The following is a 12,999-nucleotide window of genomic DNA, read 5'->3' as shown; positions in this document are numbered from 1 at the left end:
CTTCACATGTTGATGTGAATATCTTGATGCTCAGAAAAAAAGCTATAAACTTCTCGATTCAACCTTCTATAAATGAATTTAAGATAAATGATATTTTGATATTAATAATATTAATAATATTAATCTTCAATCAGCTGCAGTAAACTTGGGCGCAAGTGATTTGGTTCTGAGATAAGAATATATATTATAAATATAAAAACTGTGGATTCTTCACCGGGAATAAAACAAGTTATTGTGCACTAAATGATCTGTAAGATATTCATATTTAATATAAAGCATCGCGAGCTGAGCAGCAGCAGGTGACTGAGCTCAGAGCTGGAGGCCTTCGATGCCAAAGATGGCTGCTGCCCTTTGGCACGCCCACTTCTCTGCCACTTTTCTCTGTTTTTCTCTAAATTAAAGCTTGTAGATAGATATGTTTGCAGATGCCTCAGCGGGCAGATTTTACCGCAGCAAATGCGTGATCACAGACGCTAAAAGTGCGGTGCGTGTTAAAAGTGGCGCACACGGAGCACCAAGTCCTGTGGAGCTTAATGAGGGGGTGTGTGGCTCTGATATTGCAAAAGGAGGATAAAATTAATAAAAGCGTGCTTTGTTAATGGTCAAAGTGTAAAATACATATATATTACATTAAAGTGGTGCTTATTCGATGAGCATGCGGGCTGATTTTTAACGAAAAATCCATAAAACTCTCTTGCCTCTGAATATTCAAATTGAAAGTAACGCGCAATCAAATCATTGTCAAATCATTGAGTTCTAGGGGTTTTAAATAGTAGGCATGGAGGCAGAAAATCTCAAACTAATATGTCCCCAGCTATATTACTATATTGTTGTGTGCTCTGGCTCTGCTGTGGGACATTTGTATTGAGATTTTTGGAGACTTTTGCACAAATTTCGTTCTTGGCCATTCAGCTGAGGCAGGAAAAAGGACGTTGTGGAGTCCCACAGGTCTGCTACTGGAGGGAAGCTCTCCCACCTCAGCCATCATGTCTGGTGAGTTTCTTTCCACTGCGGCTTCTTCATCTGGAAAGCTTTTCTTCTCTTTTGTGCTATTTTGTCCTGTTAACACAGAAAAAGAGAAAGAAGTAGAAAAGAAAAGGGGAAGGAGAGAAAGAGGGGAATGTTTAGTGGCAACATTAATCAGCAAAACAGAGTCGAGCTTTTTTATTTATTAATCTCCTATTTATGTTTATTTTAATCACACATTCGAAATAAAATATGAGCTGAATAACTGTTAAATGAAGCTTTACGTCATTACTCGTTCTTCTTTAACTCCACCTGCTTAGTCTTTCTGTTCCAAGCAAAGTGTCCGAAACACATTTACCGACTTTTATGATTTGATAATATGTTCGACTTTTACACATTAAGACTCCAGAAGAGCGTTTTAGTGAACTTGAGTGACTAAAGGTTCTCTCGCTGCGCTGCTCGTGCGTAAACAGGACGTTACCGCGCTGGAGTGGGAAGTCTCTGCCGTGTACTTTTGCTCCGCTATTTGCCACATTTAAGACAAATCATTCAGCGTATGAATATTTATCAGCATCGTTTTTTTTTTCTTCTTCCAAAAAGGACTCGCCACTCCTGATGTGCTTTTTTAAATGTACGCCTTTAGGCCTACATTACGTGCAACCTGTGCGAGGCGTTCTCTGTGGCTCATTCATTCAGAGTCACCTCCAGCAGTAATACGACAACGATTCCTCCGCGCGATGTCACAGCAACACGCAGACGCGGGCAGGCTGATTTGAAGAAAGGCAAATTGGAGAAGAACTTGAGTTTGAATTGTAAACACAAATGTCCCGTCAGCATCACCGACAATCCGATCAAACTGAAGCTCGAGCTCGGCGGTTAGGAGGCGACCGGACGCCGGTAACGTGGAGCCCAAATGCATAAAACGTAGAACGTATTTTTGGTGGATCAGCCGCAGCGCTGCTTTTATCCGCTACTTTACTTTAGTGCACAAGTGAAGCTCCGATCAACAAGTTAAAACAGCGGAAACGTTTCGTCACCGATCGGTTCACGGACTCTTTTCGGCTCGTTGTTCGTGCGTTTTACGCAGCGCCTTTATCCAACTTTACCGAACGATCCGACGCGTATTCCGACCCTTCTAGATCGATTCAACGAGAATCTTTCCGAACATGATCATGAATCAATGAATGTACTTACGGTGGCGCGTTTCGTGCCGCAGTCCTTAGTTGCTGGTCTGGGCGTGTTGGGGGGGCTGCGGAGCGCAGACCGCGCTGCTGGCGGCGCAGTAGGAAGCGCTGAGCCTTGTGGTGCCGTAAGGAGGGAAGCTCCTCGGGGGGCAGTGGACTCGGCACACGCGGCGCACTGACCGCTGATATAACGCACTTTTTACGCACCGCGGATCCGGACACAACTTTGACATTTACGCGCTGAACACAGACAAAACTACAGTAGATTGTTGAAAATAACACGTTTAATATAAAGTGTCCAACTTTGTACAGCACAAAACATTACATTCAATAGTTTATTAGAGACGAAAAGTTCACATCACGAGTTCATTGAGAGATTGCGTTTTGTTTAGGGAGACAAAATAAATGTTTCACATTTTATTCTTTGAGTGAAGAAAAACTGAATGTGTGTTTAAAGTGAGGGAGGAGGAGGAGAGGAGCAGAGGGAGGAGGAGGGGGAGAGGAGCAGAGGGAGGAGGAGGGGGAGAGGAGCAGAGGAAGGAGGAGGGGGAGAACGGTGAGTTAAACATGAGTGACGCTGTCCTCCCCACGCAGACAAGTCGAGGGTGTACCAGGGCGTCCGGGTGAGGACCACAGTCAAAGAGCTGCTGCAGAGGCTCCGAGCCCGCGAGGACATCAGCAGAAAAGCTAAAACGGTAACCCCCCCCCCCCCCCCCCCCCTCCCTACAATACACCCTAACTGCCTTTCCAGGAGAAGAGAAAGAACTGAGCCAAGAAACAAACTGTCGCTGTAAATGATTCCCAGCTCTCCCTGTGGAGAACACGCAACAAAGACACGAACTAACAGACACGCAGACACGAGGAAAACAATATCTCGTTCTGAAGAAAGATGAATAATCCTGTGTTTCTCCCTCCTCCTCCTCCTCCTCCTCCTCTTCCTCTTCTTCTTGGTGAACAGATATCTCAGGTTTGCTCGGAGCTTCAGGATCTTTGCGCGTCCACTTTTACAGGTAAGTTTACAGCAAAAAGAATCAAAGTCCAGTCTGACGTAGAATAAATCATTTGCATCCAACCAAACATCAAGCGCAGCCCATCAGCTGCACTGATGCACACTTTGCAGATTGAAGTCAGTGTTCGCAAAGATTGAAAGAATAAAAACATTGAAACATCATAACCACAACTATCAATCCTGCTGTTTAGTAAACGGTTGGACAAATGAATCCGCAGTGGCAGCAGCACCCACAGCAGAGGGTCCATGGAACACAATGTAGGGAAGGAAGAGTCCCCCCCCCCCCCCCCCCCAGGAACACAATCCTCACGTGACAGCCCCAGACTCATGACCTGCTACTCAGACAAGTCCACTGAATGCATTCTAGTGTCGACCATTGGAAGCTCCATTGCTGCAGCCGGTGCCCTCTGATGACCCGCGGCTGCACGTGTTGCTGATGTTTCATGACATCACTCTGAACTTATCGGCCTGTTTAAAGACAGAGACCAGCTCTCACTGCGCTCTCCATTTTTACCCAATAGTTCTCTGTGTGGCGGTGGATGTAATGCAGAGAGACAACCTCTCATTTTGAAATGCAGCATAAATCCTTTCAGTGGAGCCGACGTGTTGCTTGACACACATTATAGACTTGCAATGCTGAACCCGCGTGCTGTGTCGCACATTCCGCTTCTTTTCGATACTTTTCGGATATATTTCTTGTAATTTGTCCATTTCATTGCGTCAGCTCGCTATGTGGCCCCTCCTCCAGTTGTTCCACCGGCGGACGCGAGCAGCTGTGGAGCGCGAACCTTCCAGCTGGACGGCTCGTGCAACACCCAGATGTTGGGGAGCTCCTTCAACGACATCCAGCAGCAGTTCGGGGACATGATGTTGCCCAGCAACGGCTACGCTGGCAACAACAACAACAACAACAACACCGGCAGCGGGTACAGCGCGTGCCTGCCCCCGCCTCCTGCCTTCCCGCTGCCCTGCCGCCATGGACTCTCCTCTGACGCGGACTACTATGGGATGGTAGGTCTCCCCCACCGCGCCACCGACCTCCATTCAGAAAACAGCCTTTAACAAGAGATCGCGTTCGTTGTGCATGCAGAGAGACAATAGATTTACATATATATATATATATATATATATATATATATATATATATATATATATATATATATATATATATATATATATATATATATATATATATATATATATATATATATATATATATATATATATATATACACAGGGTCTCTTCGGATATATGTTTGCGCATGCGTCGCCTCTATAATCATTCCACTATTGGAAACAAAAGTCCGTTTTGTGACCAGGATGTAGCGGAATGGAGCGTGTTTTCAGTCCTGTGCTTCTGGTCTCAGTAATACATCACTTCTGTGCTGGAGCTTCACTGCAGCTGCAACCAATGCTGTTGTTTGTAATTGGAGATATTTTTCTTGTTGATGAAAAAGTGCAACAGTAGTTTATAATAACAAGCTTTGCTGTAACAAAATCATTGAATGAAAAGCATTCAATAATGTACACGCCTCTAGAGGAACGTTGTTATTTCAGCAGCACAATAAATCAATAATTCACACAAAAAAAGTAAAAGAAAAGCAGCGCTGGCAGGCGTCCGGTGGAGCTGGTGTCACTTTGATGTCCATCACATGACGCATTCCTAACGGTGGTCTTCTCCTCCTCAGGCTCCCTGCTCCTCCCCGGAGCCTCTGAAGCCCTGCAACCCCACGGACCACAGCTACTCGCCGCAGGACTCTTTCTCCTCCTCCTCCTCCTCCTGCTACGACTCCCCCACCAGGACGGAGTCCGGCTACCGCGGCCTCCCCTCCGAGCGCTTCCACTCCCAGCACTGCAGCCTGCAGGACTGCCTCTGCTCCCCCCGCTGCTGGCCGGTCCAGCAGGAGAGCTTCTCGGCCCCCGACTATGCACCTTACTACCCCCCCACAGACTATCCGTACGCCTGCCCCGTGGAGGAGAACTCTTTTAGGAGGGACTCCCAGATGAGCTCCCAGATGTGTTACAATGTTCTGTGACGAGACCTTCGCTGGCGCTTTTTGCTCTTTGTGAATATTCTTCTGCTCCGCTTTGCTTTTCCCGGTGTGCTCTGACCGGCGCTCTGCTTTTGCTGGAATGAATATGATGAATGCTGAATGGATGGAGAGCCCATATTTTTGTATTAATGATTTTTTTACTAAGATTTATTTTCATACACAAATAACTTGTTGCTACTAAATAAAAAATGTGTTTAAAATCCATTTATCTTCCATGGAGGCGTGAAGCAGACGAGTACAGTTCAGATACATTGATTCGTTTCTTATGTCTCTTGGGTCGACTCTCAGGATCAGGTCCAGCAGGATCAGGTCCAGCAGGATCAGGTCCAGTAGGATCAGGTCCAGCAGGATCAGGTCCAGCAGGATCAGGTCCAGCAGGTTCACAAACCGACTCCGTTATCTTCCATGTTTCTGAGCGTCAGTCATTTCATTCATTCGCTGTCAATCAAAGAAAAGTGCAACCGGAGGAGAGTGGGTTCAACCTGTAGAGGTTCAACTTGAATCATGCTGACGTGACGAACTGTGTTGTTCAGTTGAATACTTCAGATTTATTCTTGTGATTTCTATTTCAGTCAGCAAAGTGTCCAAAACCAGGAACCTAAATCGGCCAAAGAGGCAAAACGCAGCACTCGGGTTCAGCAGGTTTATTAATGAAGCACGTCAGCAACTCACAGAGCTTCACATAAAACATGGAGACAAGAACACACACATTATAAAAGGACCTTTCAAACAGTCTTTCAAAATGAAATATGAAGTGAAAACAGGCTGAAATAGAACGCGCTGTATGAAGTACAGGAATGATTTGATGAACGTCTTCAGCCTTCATTGAAAGAAGTCAGAGTTGCAGCTGCTCTTCAGGTCTCTGGGAGTTTGTTACAAAGAGAACCGGGAACCGGAGTCATGTGATCCGCTGTCGTGGTCTCAGTGATCCAGCAGCAGCTCCTGGATCACTGGTCGAGTCCACCGGAGATACATGCAGCGATTCCAAGTCCTGCTGGGACACAAGTCCTTTAACCCTTGATGTCCTGACGGTGGTAAGACATTTACTGATCAACTATCGATCAACAATGACCTGATGACTCATATCTGTAACATCCCGTCAGCTTCCTCATGTCTGTGTTTCTTGTGTGTGTGTGTGTGTGTGTGTGTGTTTCCCCTGATTGCACTCATCCTACTCACCTGCCCCCCCCCCCCCCCACTCTCCTGCTGGTTGTCAGCTCGTCCTTGTTTGTTCCCCGTCCGTTCGCTCGCTGCTTTCCTCGTGTTTGCTCGGTGTTCCAGAGTTCCCTTCTGATTTGCACCTTTGCCTTTCTTTTGTTTTGGACTCCGTTGGAGTCGCTTTAAGTTTGTTTTTGACCTTTTTTCAAGTAAAGATTCCTGAGTTTGAACTTCACCTCGTCTCTTGTGTCTTATCTGCCCCTCGGCCTGACAATATCGATAAATCAGTGAACACGATGCATCTCCAACCATCTGCATGTTGTGATGTGGTGTGTGATCAGGAGAATCATCTGGAATGGAGAGTGAAATGAACGCTGCAGGTGTTTTTTCTGCTGCGTCACAACTCTTCCAGAAGCTTCTCAGGTGTGCGTTCGCTGCCATGAGGAGCTCATTCTCCCACTGTGGTTCTTATAAACGCAGAAGAAGAAGAAAGTGACATCTGTCTTCCGCAGTCTTGAGCAAGAGCAGTGTTTTCATCAAATGGCTGCACAGATAAGGTATCACCTGTGAAACCTGATCCTTATCCAAGCTGACACGCAAACATGTCAGTCTAAACCTAAGGAGGGGGGGGGGGGGCTCATAATGAATACCTTTGTGTGTCTTATAAATAGTCAATTGCATATTCAATTGAACTATACACGATTGATATCTCACGATCAGATTCTACATTAAAATTAACTCCTCTCCTCTCGTGGCATGTTGTAGTATGAAACATGGCCGTGGGCCTTTAAATCATCACTCATTATCAGACGTATGAAGTATGTGAAATATGTTTCCCCTGGCGTCTTGTTCTGTTAAAACGACAAGTTGAATCGTGTTCTGAAAACTGGAACACGAGTTTTATTCAACGATCTTAAAAAGTTTCCGTCTCCGGCTCACACTCCTGAAACTGGATGCAGTGTTGTCAAGTTCAACAGCGAGGGAATCGCTGTGCGTATGTGTGTGTGTGTGTGTGTGCAGCTTGTTTTCCTTGCATCCTGTTGGTGAAGTTACCGTCACGCCCCTCCTGAACCAGCACATGTGGAAATCCCCCTGCAGAGGCTTGGCAGCACCTGATCGGTGTGGCCTCGGCAAGAGCTCCTCAGCAGGATTTTATTTCATGTGGTAATCTGCAGGAGCTGTGTGTACTGTTGTACGAGTGCAGTCAACATACGCTGCTAACGTGTAGTTACTATGTAACAAGCTTCTTAAAGTAGAGAAGATGTTAAAAGAGGTCAAGAATGAACTTTGATGCTCAACTCCTAAAAACAGAACTCCTAAAAACAGAACTCCTAAAAACAGCGACTGTAGAGACGGGAAGCAATAAACGACCCACTAACCGAGTAATAAACCTCAAGAGTGAGTGGATTAACACGGTGGACCGGTCTCTGCTGGAGGATCTGGGTCTGTCCACGGTGGACCGGTCTCTGCTGGAGGATCTGAGTCTGTCCGCGGTGGGCCGGTCTCTGCTGGAGGATCCGGGTCTGTCCACGGTGGACCGGTCTCTGCTGGAGGATCTGGGTCTGTCCACGGTGGACCGGTCTCTGCTGGAGGATCTGGGTCTGTCCACGGTGGACCGGTCTCTGCTGGAGGATCTGGGTCTGTCCACGGTGGACCGGTCTCTGCTGGAGGATCCGGGTCTGTCCACGGTGGACCGGTCTCTGCTGGAGGATCCGGGTCTGTCCACGGTGGACCGGTCTCTGCTGGAGGATCTGAGTCTGTCCGCGGTGGACCGGTCTCTGCTGGAGGATCCGGGTCTGTCCACGGTGGACCGGTCTCTGCTGGAGGATCCGGGTCTGTCCACGGTGGACCGGTCTCTGCTGGAGGATCTGAGTCTGTCCGCGGTGGACCGGTCTCTGCTGGAGGATCCGGGTCTGTCCACGGTGGACCGGTCTCTGCTGGAGGATCTGGGTCTGTCCACCGTGGACCGGTCTCTGCTGGAGGATCTGGGTCTGTCCACGGTGGACCGGTCTCTGCTGGAGGATCTGGGTCTGTCCACGGTGGACCGGTCTCTGCTGGAGTCTGAGCTGAACTGATGGAGGTCTGATAGAGGATCAGGACTACACTGAGACTGGTTCATATAGAGGATCAGGACTACACTGAGACTGGTTCATAGAGGATCAGGACTACACTGAGACTGGTTCAGGACCAGGTCGTTTGATCAAGCACATGCTGGTTCAACTTCAAAGCAGCTTCTGTACAGTTAGTCCGCTGTGACGCTGCAGCATCACTGGAGCCACAGAGCACAGTTCACACGCTGCACTCTGGAACTTACAGTAATGTTCAAGCTGTTGGCCTCCATCAGACTCCTTTGAAGTTTTATGATCAGATATATTGAATCACGTCCTTCGGCCTTGTTGATATCTGAGCAACAGGATCAATTCTTTTTCCATTGAATGCCAAGAATGGGTGCCAGCAGAACAATCCTCGTATTGTTGGATCGGACAGATATGAAACGGAATAAATCACCTAAATAAAATGCTATCAGGCCTGAAGAAAGAGGTGGATGGTGAACAGCGTGAACTCTGTATTTCGTAACAGGTGATAAGTTGACCTGTCACCTGTGTATTCATATCTTTATTGAGTAAATCAAGGGCTGTTCACGTTCATTCACGTTTCCCAACACACACCCAGGCCCGATAACAGAAACGTCCTGTTAACACATCAAACAAAGGTGAGTGGAGGGTGAACACGCCTGCAGTGAGATAGTGCAGGCTTTATATTTGTGAAGGAGGTTAGTCCGCTCTAATAAAACGCTCCAAGGAAGTGATTCAACCGGACTCCAGCTCATCAAAGCTCCTTTTGTCTGTTCTGCATCTGGAGAATGTTTCCAACGTCTCCTGATACAAGTCCAGAAACACATGTACATCTTCCCCAAATACATGAATACATGAATACATGAATATGGCCTTTTTAAAATGTACTTTCATCGACTCAGGAAGCAACATAGTTAGGTTTAAAAGATGATAAAATACATCGTTAGGGTTAAAAGATGATGAAATACATAGTTAGGGTTAAAAGATGATAAAATACATAGTTAGGGTTAAAAGATGATAAAATACATAGTTAGGGTTAAAAGATGATAAAATACATAGTTAGGGTTAAAAGATGATGAAATACATAGTTAGGGTTAAAAGATGATGAAATACATAGTTAGGGTTAGTAAAATATGATGAAATACATAGTTAGGGTTAGTAAAGGATGATGAAATACATAGTTAGGGTTAGTAAAAGATGATGAAATACATAGTTAGGGTTAGTAAAAGATGATGAAATACATAGTTAGGGTTAGTAAAAGATGATGAAATACATAGTTAGGGTTAGTAAAAGATGATGAAATACATAGTTAGGGTTAGTAAAAGATGATGAAATACATAGTTAGGGTTAGTAAAGGATGATGAAATACATAGTTAGGGTTAGTAAAAGATGATGAAATACATAGTTAGGGTTAAAAGATGATGAAATACATAGTTAGGGTTAGTAAAAGATAATTAAATACATAGTTAGGGTTAAAAGATGATGAAATACATAGTTAGGGTTAGTAAAAGATAATTAAATACATAGTTAGGGTTAAAAGATGATGAAATACATAGTTAGGGTTAAAAGATGATGAAATACATAGTTAGGGTTAAAAGATGATGAAATACATAGTTAGGGTTAGTAAAAGATAATTAAATACATAGTTAGGGTTAAAAGATGATGAAATACATAGTTAGGGTTAGTAAAAGATAATTAAATACATAGTTAGGGTTAAAAGATGATGCAATACATAGTTAGGGTTAAAAGATGATGAAATACATAGTTAGGGTTAAAAGATGATGAAATACATAGTTAGGGTTAAAAGATGATGAAATACATAGTTAGGGTTAGTAAAAGATAATTAAATACATAGTTAGGGTTAAAAGATGATGCAATACATAGTTAGGGTTAAAAGATGATGAAATACATAGTTAGGGTTAGTAAAAGATAATTAAATACATAGTTAGGGTTAAAAGATGATGAAATACATAGTTAGGGTTAGTAAAAGATAATTAAATACATAGTTAGGGTTAAAAGATGATGAAATACATAGTTAGGGTTAGTAAAAGATGATGCAATACATAGTTAGGGTTAGTAAAAGATGATGAAATACATAGTTAGGGTTAGTAAAGGATGATGAAATACATAGTTAGGGTTAGTAAAGGATGATGAAATACATAGTTAGGGTTAGTAAAAGATGGTGGTTGAGTTTGAAATGACGACTGAAGTGTTGTTTCTGAAGTACACAAGTTACGTGATAAATAAATCAACGTTGACTTCTGGGTCCACAAGGAGAGCTGCCTCCTGGAGGACAGGTTGGTGTTCGTTGGATTCATCCTCTCACCCTCTCACCCTTTCAGGGCTTTAAGCTTTCTTGTTCATCATTATGTGGATAAGATACGGAATTATTTGTGGGATATCTACTAAATATGGCCTGTTCCAAGTAGGAAGTAATGCTTGAAATGTCAATGGTTTATTTACTGATCAATGATCACCTTCACCCATAGATGAATCTAAATCCGTCTTTTGAACCGTGACAATCAACACTCGACCCACATTGTCCCTCTTACTGGATGCAGAGATATGATCTACACGTGAGAACAGTTGAACAGATGCAGGCTCCTCTTGCCTTCTGTCCTGATGTGTGGCGCCTCGGCCTGTTTGAAGAGATAAGTGTTGTCTGAGCGCAGGAGGAGCAGGTCACAGCATGACCGCGCTGGTTCAAGGAGCTCTCCTGTTGTTGATGTTGTGCCTCTTGCAAAAGGCTGTTTTTTTCACGGATGAAGACCAAGAAAAAAGAAATGTGCAAGCGGGGCAGCAATAGTGATGGCAGATGATTGGCAGGTTTTCTGTATAAGATGTGCAGAGATGTGGGGCTCCGGGGCTTTCAGGACATCCTTTGGAAAGCTGTCACCTTATATGAAGATATACTGGTTTGACATTTTGGGAAACACTGTCTTTCCAAGAATCAGATGAGAAGATATATAGCCTACAGCTGACGTATCTGTATGCTTAATATAAGATGGTTAGCTTAGCTTAGCATAAAGGCTGGAAACAGGGTGAAACGGCTAGCCTGCCTCCCAGCACCTCTTAAGCGATCGAGGCGGCCAAAGATTTAGAGCCGGGTGCCAAAGTTGCTGAAAACCATAATCTGAATGTAAGAAGTGGTCGTAGTCACTCATTGGTTTGTGGACTGGTGTTTCAAAAACCTTGTGCTCAACAATTTGGCCGTCGCCATCTTGTTTTTTTTTTGCAACCAGTGAACAGGAAGTGACCACATCTGGACTGAGGAGTGACGTAGAGACGCCGTGTACGACTCTGGTAGAGACCTGTCAATCACTGTAGCCCCGCCCTAAAGCATCCCCTGCTTTATGGTCTGTGTGACTCTAAATGGACCATAATGTACTAAATGAACATCATGCTGTATTGAAGAAGACTTGAAACTAGAGATTGAGACATAAACTCATGTTTACAATGTTTACTGAGGTAATAAATCAAGAGAGAAGTAGAGTCATTTTCTCATAGACTTCTATACAACCAGTGGAGTCGCCCCCTGGTGGACACTAGAGAGAATGCAGCTCTAACACATGAAGCTTTGACGTTTCCCGTCCCTATGCTATGCTCTGCTAATAACTGCTGCCTGTAGCTTCATATTTAACCGACAGATATGAGAATGATATATCAATCTTCTCGGCCAACTGTTGGAAACAAAGTGAATCGGAATATTTACCTAAATGTTTTACTGTTCCTCTAGGTCCTGGGTCCTGCTGAAGGCCACCATCCACCGATCCACTACACCGTCACCGCATGTCACTGAAGCACAGCTGCAAACAATATGTATTCTTGGGTTTAATCCTGTAAAGATGAGTCTACTTAAGTTCTTAAAGTACAAAAAAAAGAGTTTGATATGATTTGATAGCACAGGAGTTAAAATATTAAAAGACCACTTGAGAAGGTTATTCGGCTCTCGGTCATTTCAGAAGGTAAATATTGAGAATATGAGTCACAGTTCTTCCCTCCTGATCTCTACGGAAACCTGAAACAGCTCTGATTGTGTACTCAGACCTTCATTTACTTTGGTGCATAATACAAGACTGGCTGGATTACAGAGTGGATACAGCAGACAACTGGCAACATGGTTGTAATTGTGATTATTGTGATGAGAATATGTACGACTGAAACATGAAGCACAAAGATAAGGGCCATTTCATGAATCCTGCTGGGACCTCGTCTTCAAGAGGGGCCCTCAAGATCTTCATTAAATCACCTGATCTTATACTGCATACTTGTAGTTTGTGTTTAATCAAATAACACACAGAAAACCTTAAAACCACAATTTGCTCCAGCATATCACAATGCACAGAGAGATGAAGACAAGTCCTCCAACACTCAGGTCCAGGTCTACGTTCAAGAAACAACACATCCTGGTCATTTCTACATTTTCATGTTTTAATCAATAATCATTATCAGACCTGAGATTGAAAGCTCATTCTTGGCTTTGTGAGCAACAGCTGTCAAACTTTATAATCTCTGGAGCTTTCGAGCGTATCGCATGGTCTTCCTCAGCAGAT

The 12,999-nt window shown here is 44.2% G+C and overlaps 1 protein-coding gene across 1 annotated transcript; it reads left to right on the top strand.

Annotated features, from left to right (window-relative positions):
* The first annotated feature begins 878 nt into the window (after positions 1-878).
* linc.pou2af1 (lnc RNA pou2af1) lies at positions 879-6,600 on the top strand. The gene is made up of 5 exons (XM_079272653.1): positions 879-993; positions 2,745-2,845; positions 3,109-3,160; positions 3,884-4,170; positions 4,848-6,600. The coding sequence occupies exons 1-5, from the start codon at positions 987-989 to the stop codon at positions 5,193-5,195; spliced, it is 795 nt and encodes a 264-aa protein (XP_079128779.1). The 5' UTR covers positions 879-986; the 3' UTR covers positions 5,196-6,600.
* The last annotated feature ends 6,399 nt before the right edge of the window (positions 6,601-12,999 follow it).

Source organism: Melanostigma gelatinosum (genome assembly GCF_949748355.1).
Source record: "Melanostigma gelatinosum genome assembly, chromosome: 7".
Lineage (NCBI taxonomy): Eukaryota > Metazoa > Chordata > Actinopteri > Perciformes > Zoarcidae > Melanostigma > Melanostigma gelatinosum.
This window is presented reverse-complemented; position numbering and strand designations above follow the sequence as displayed.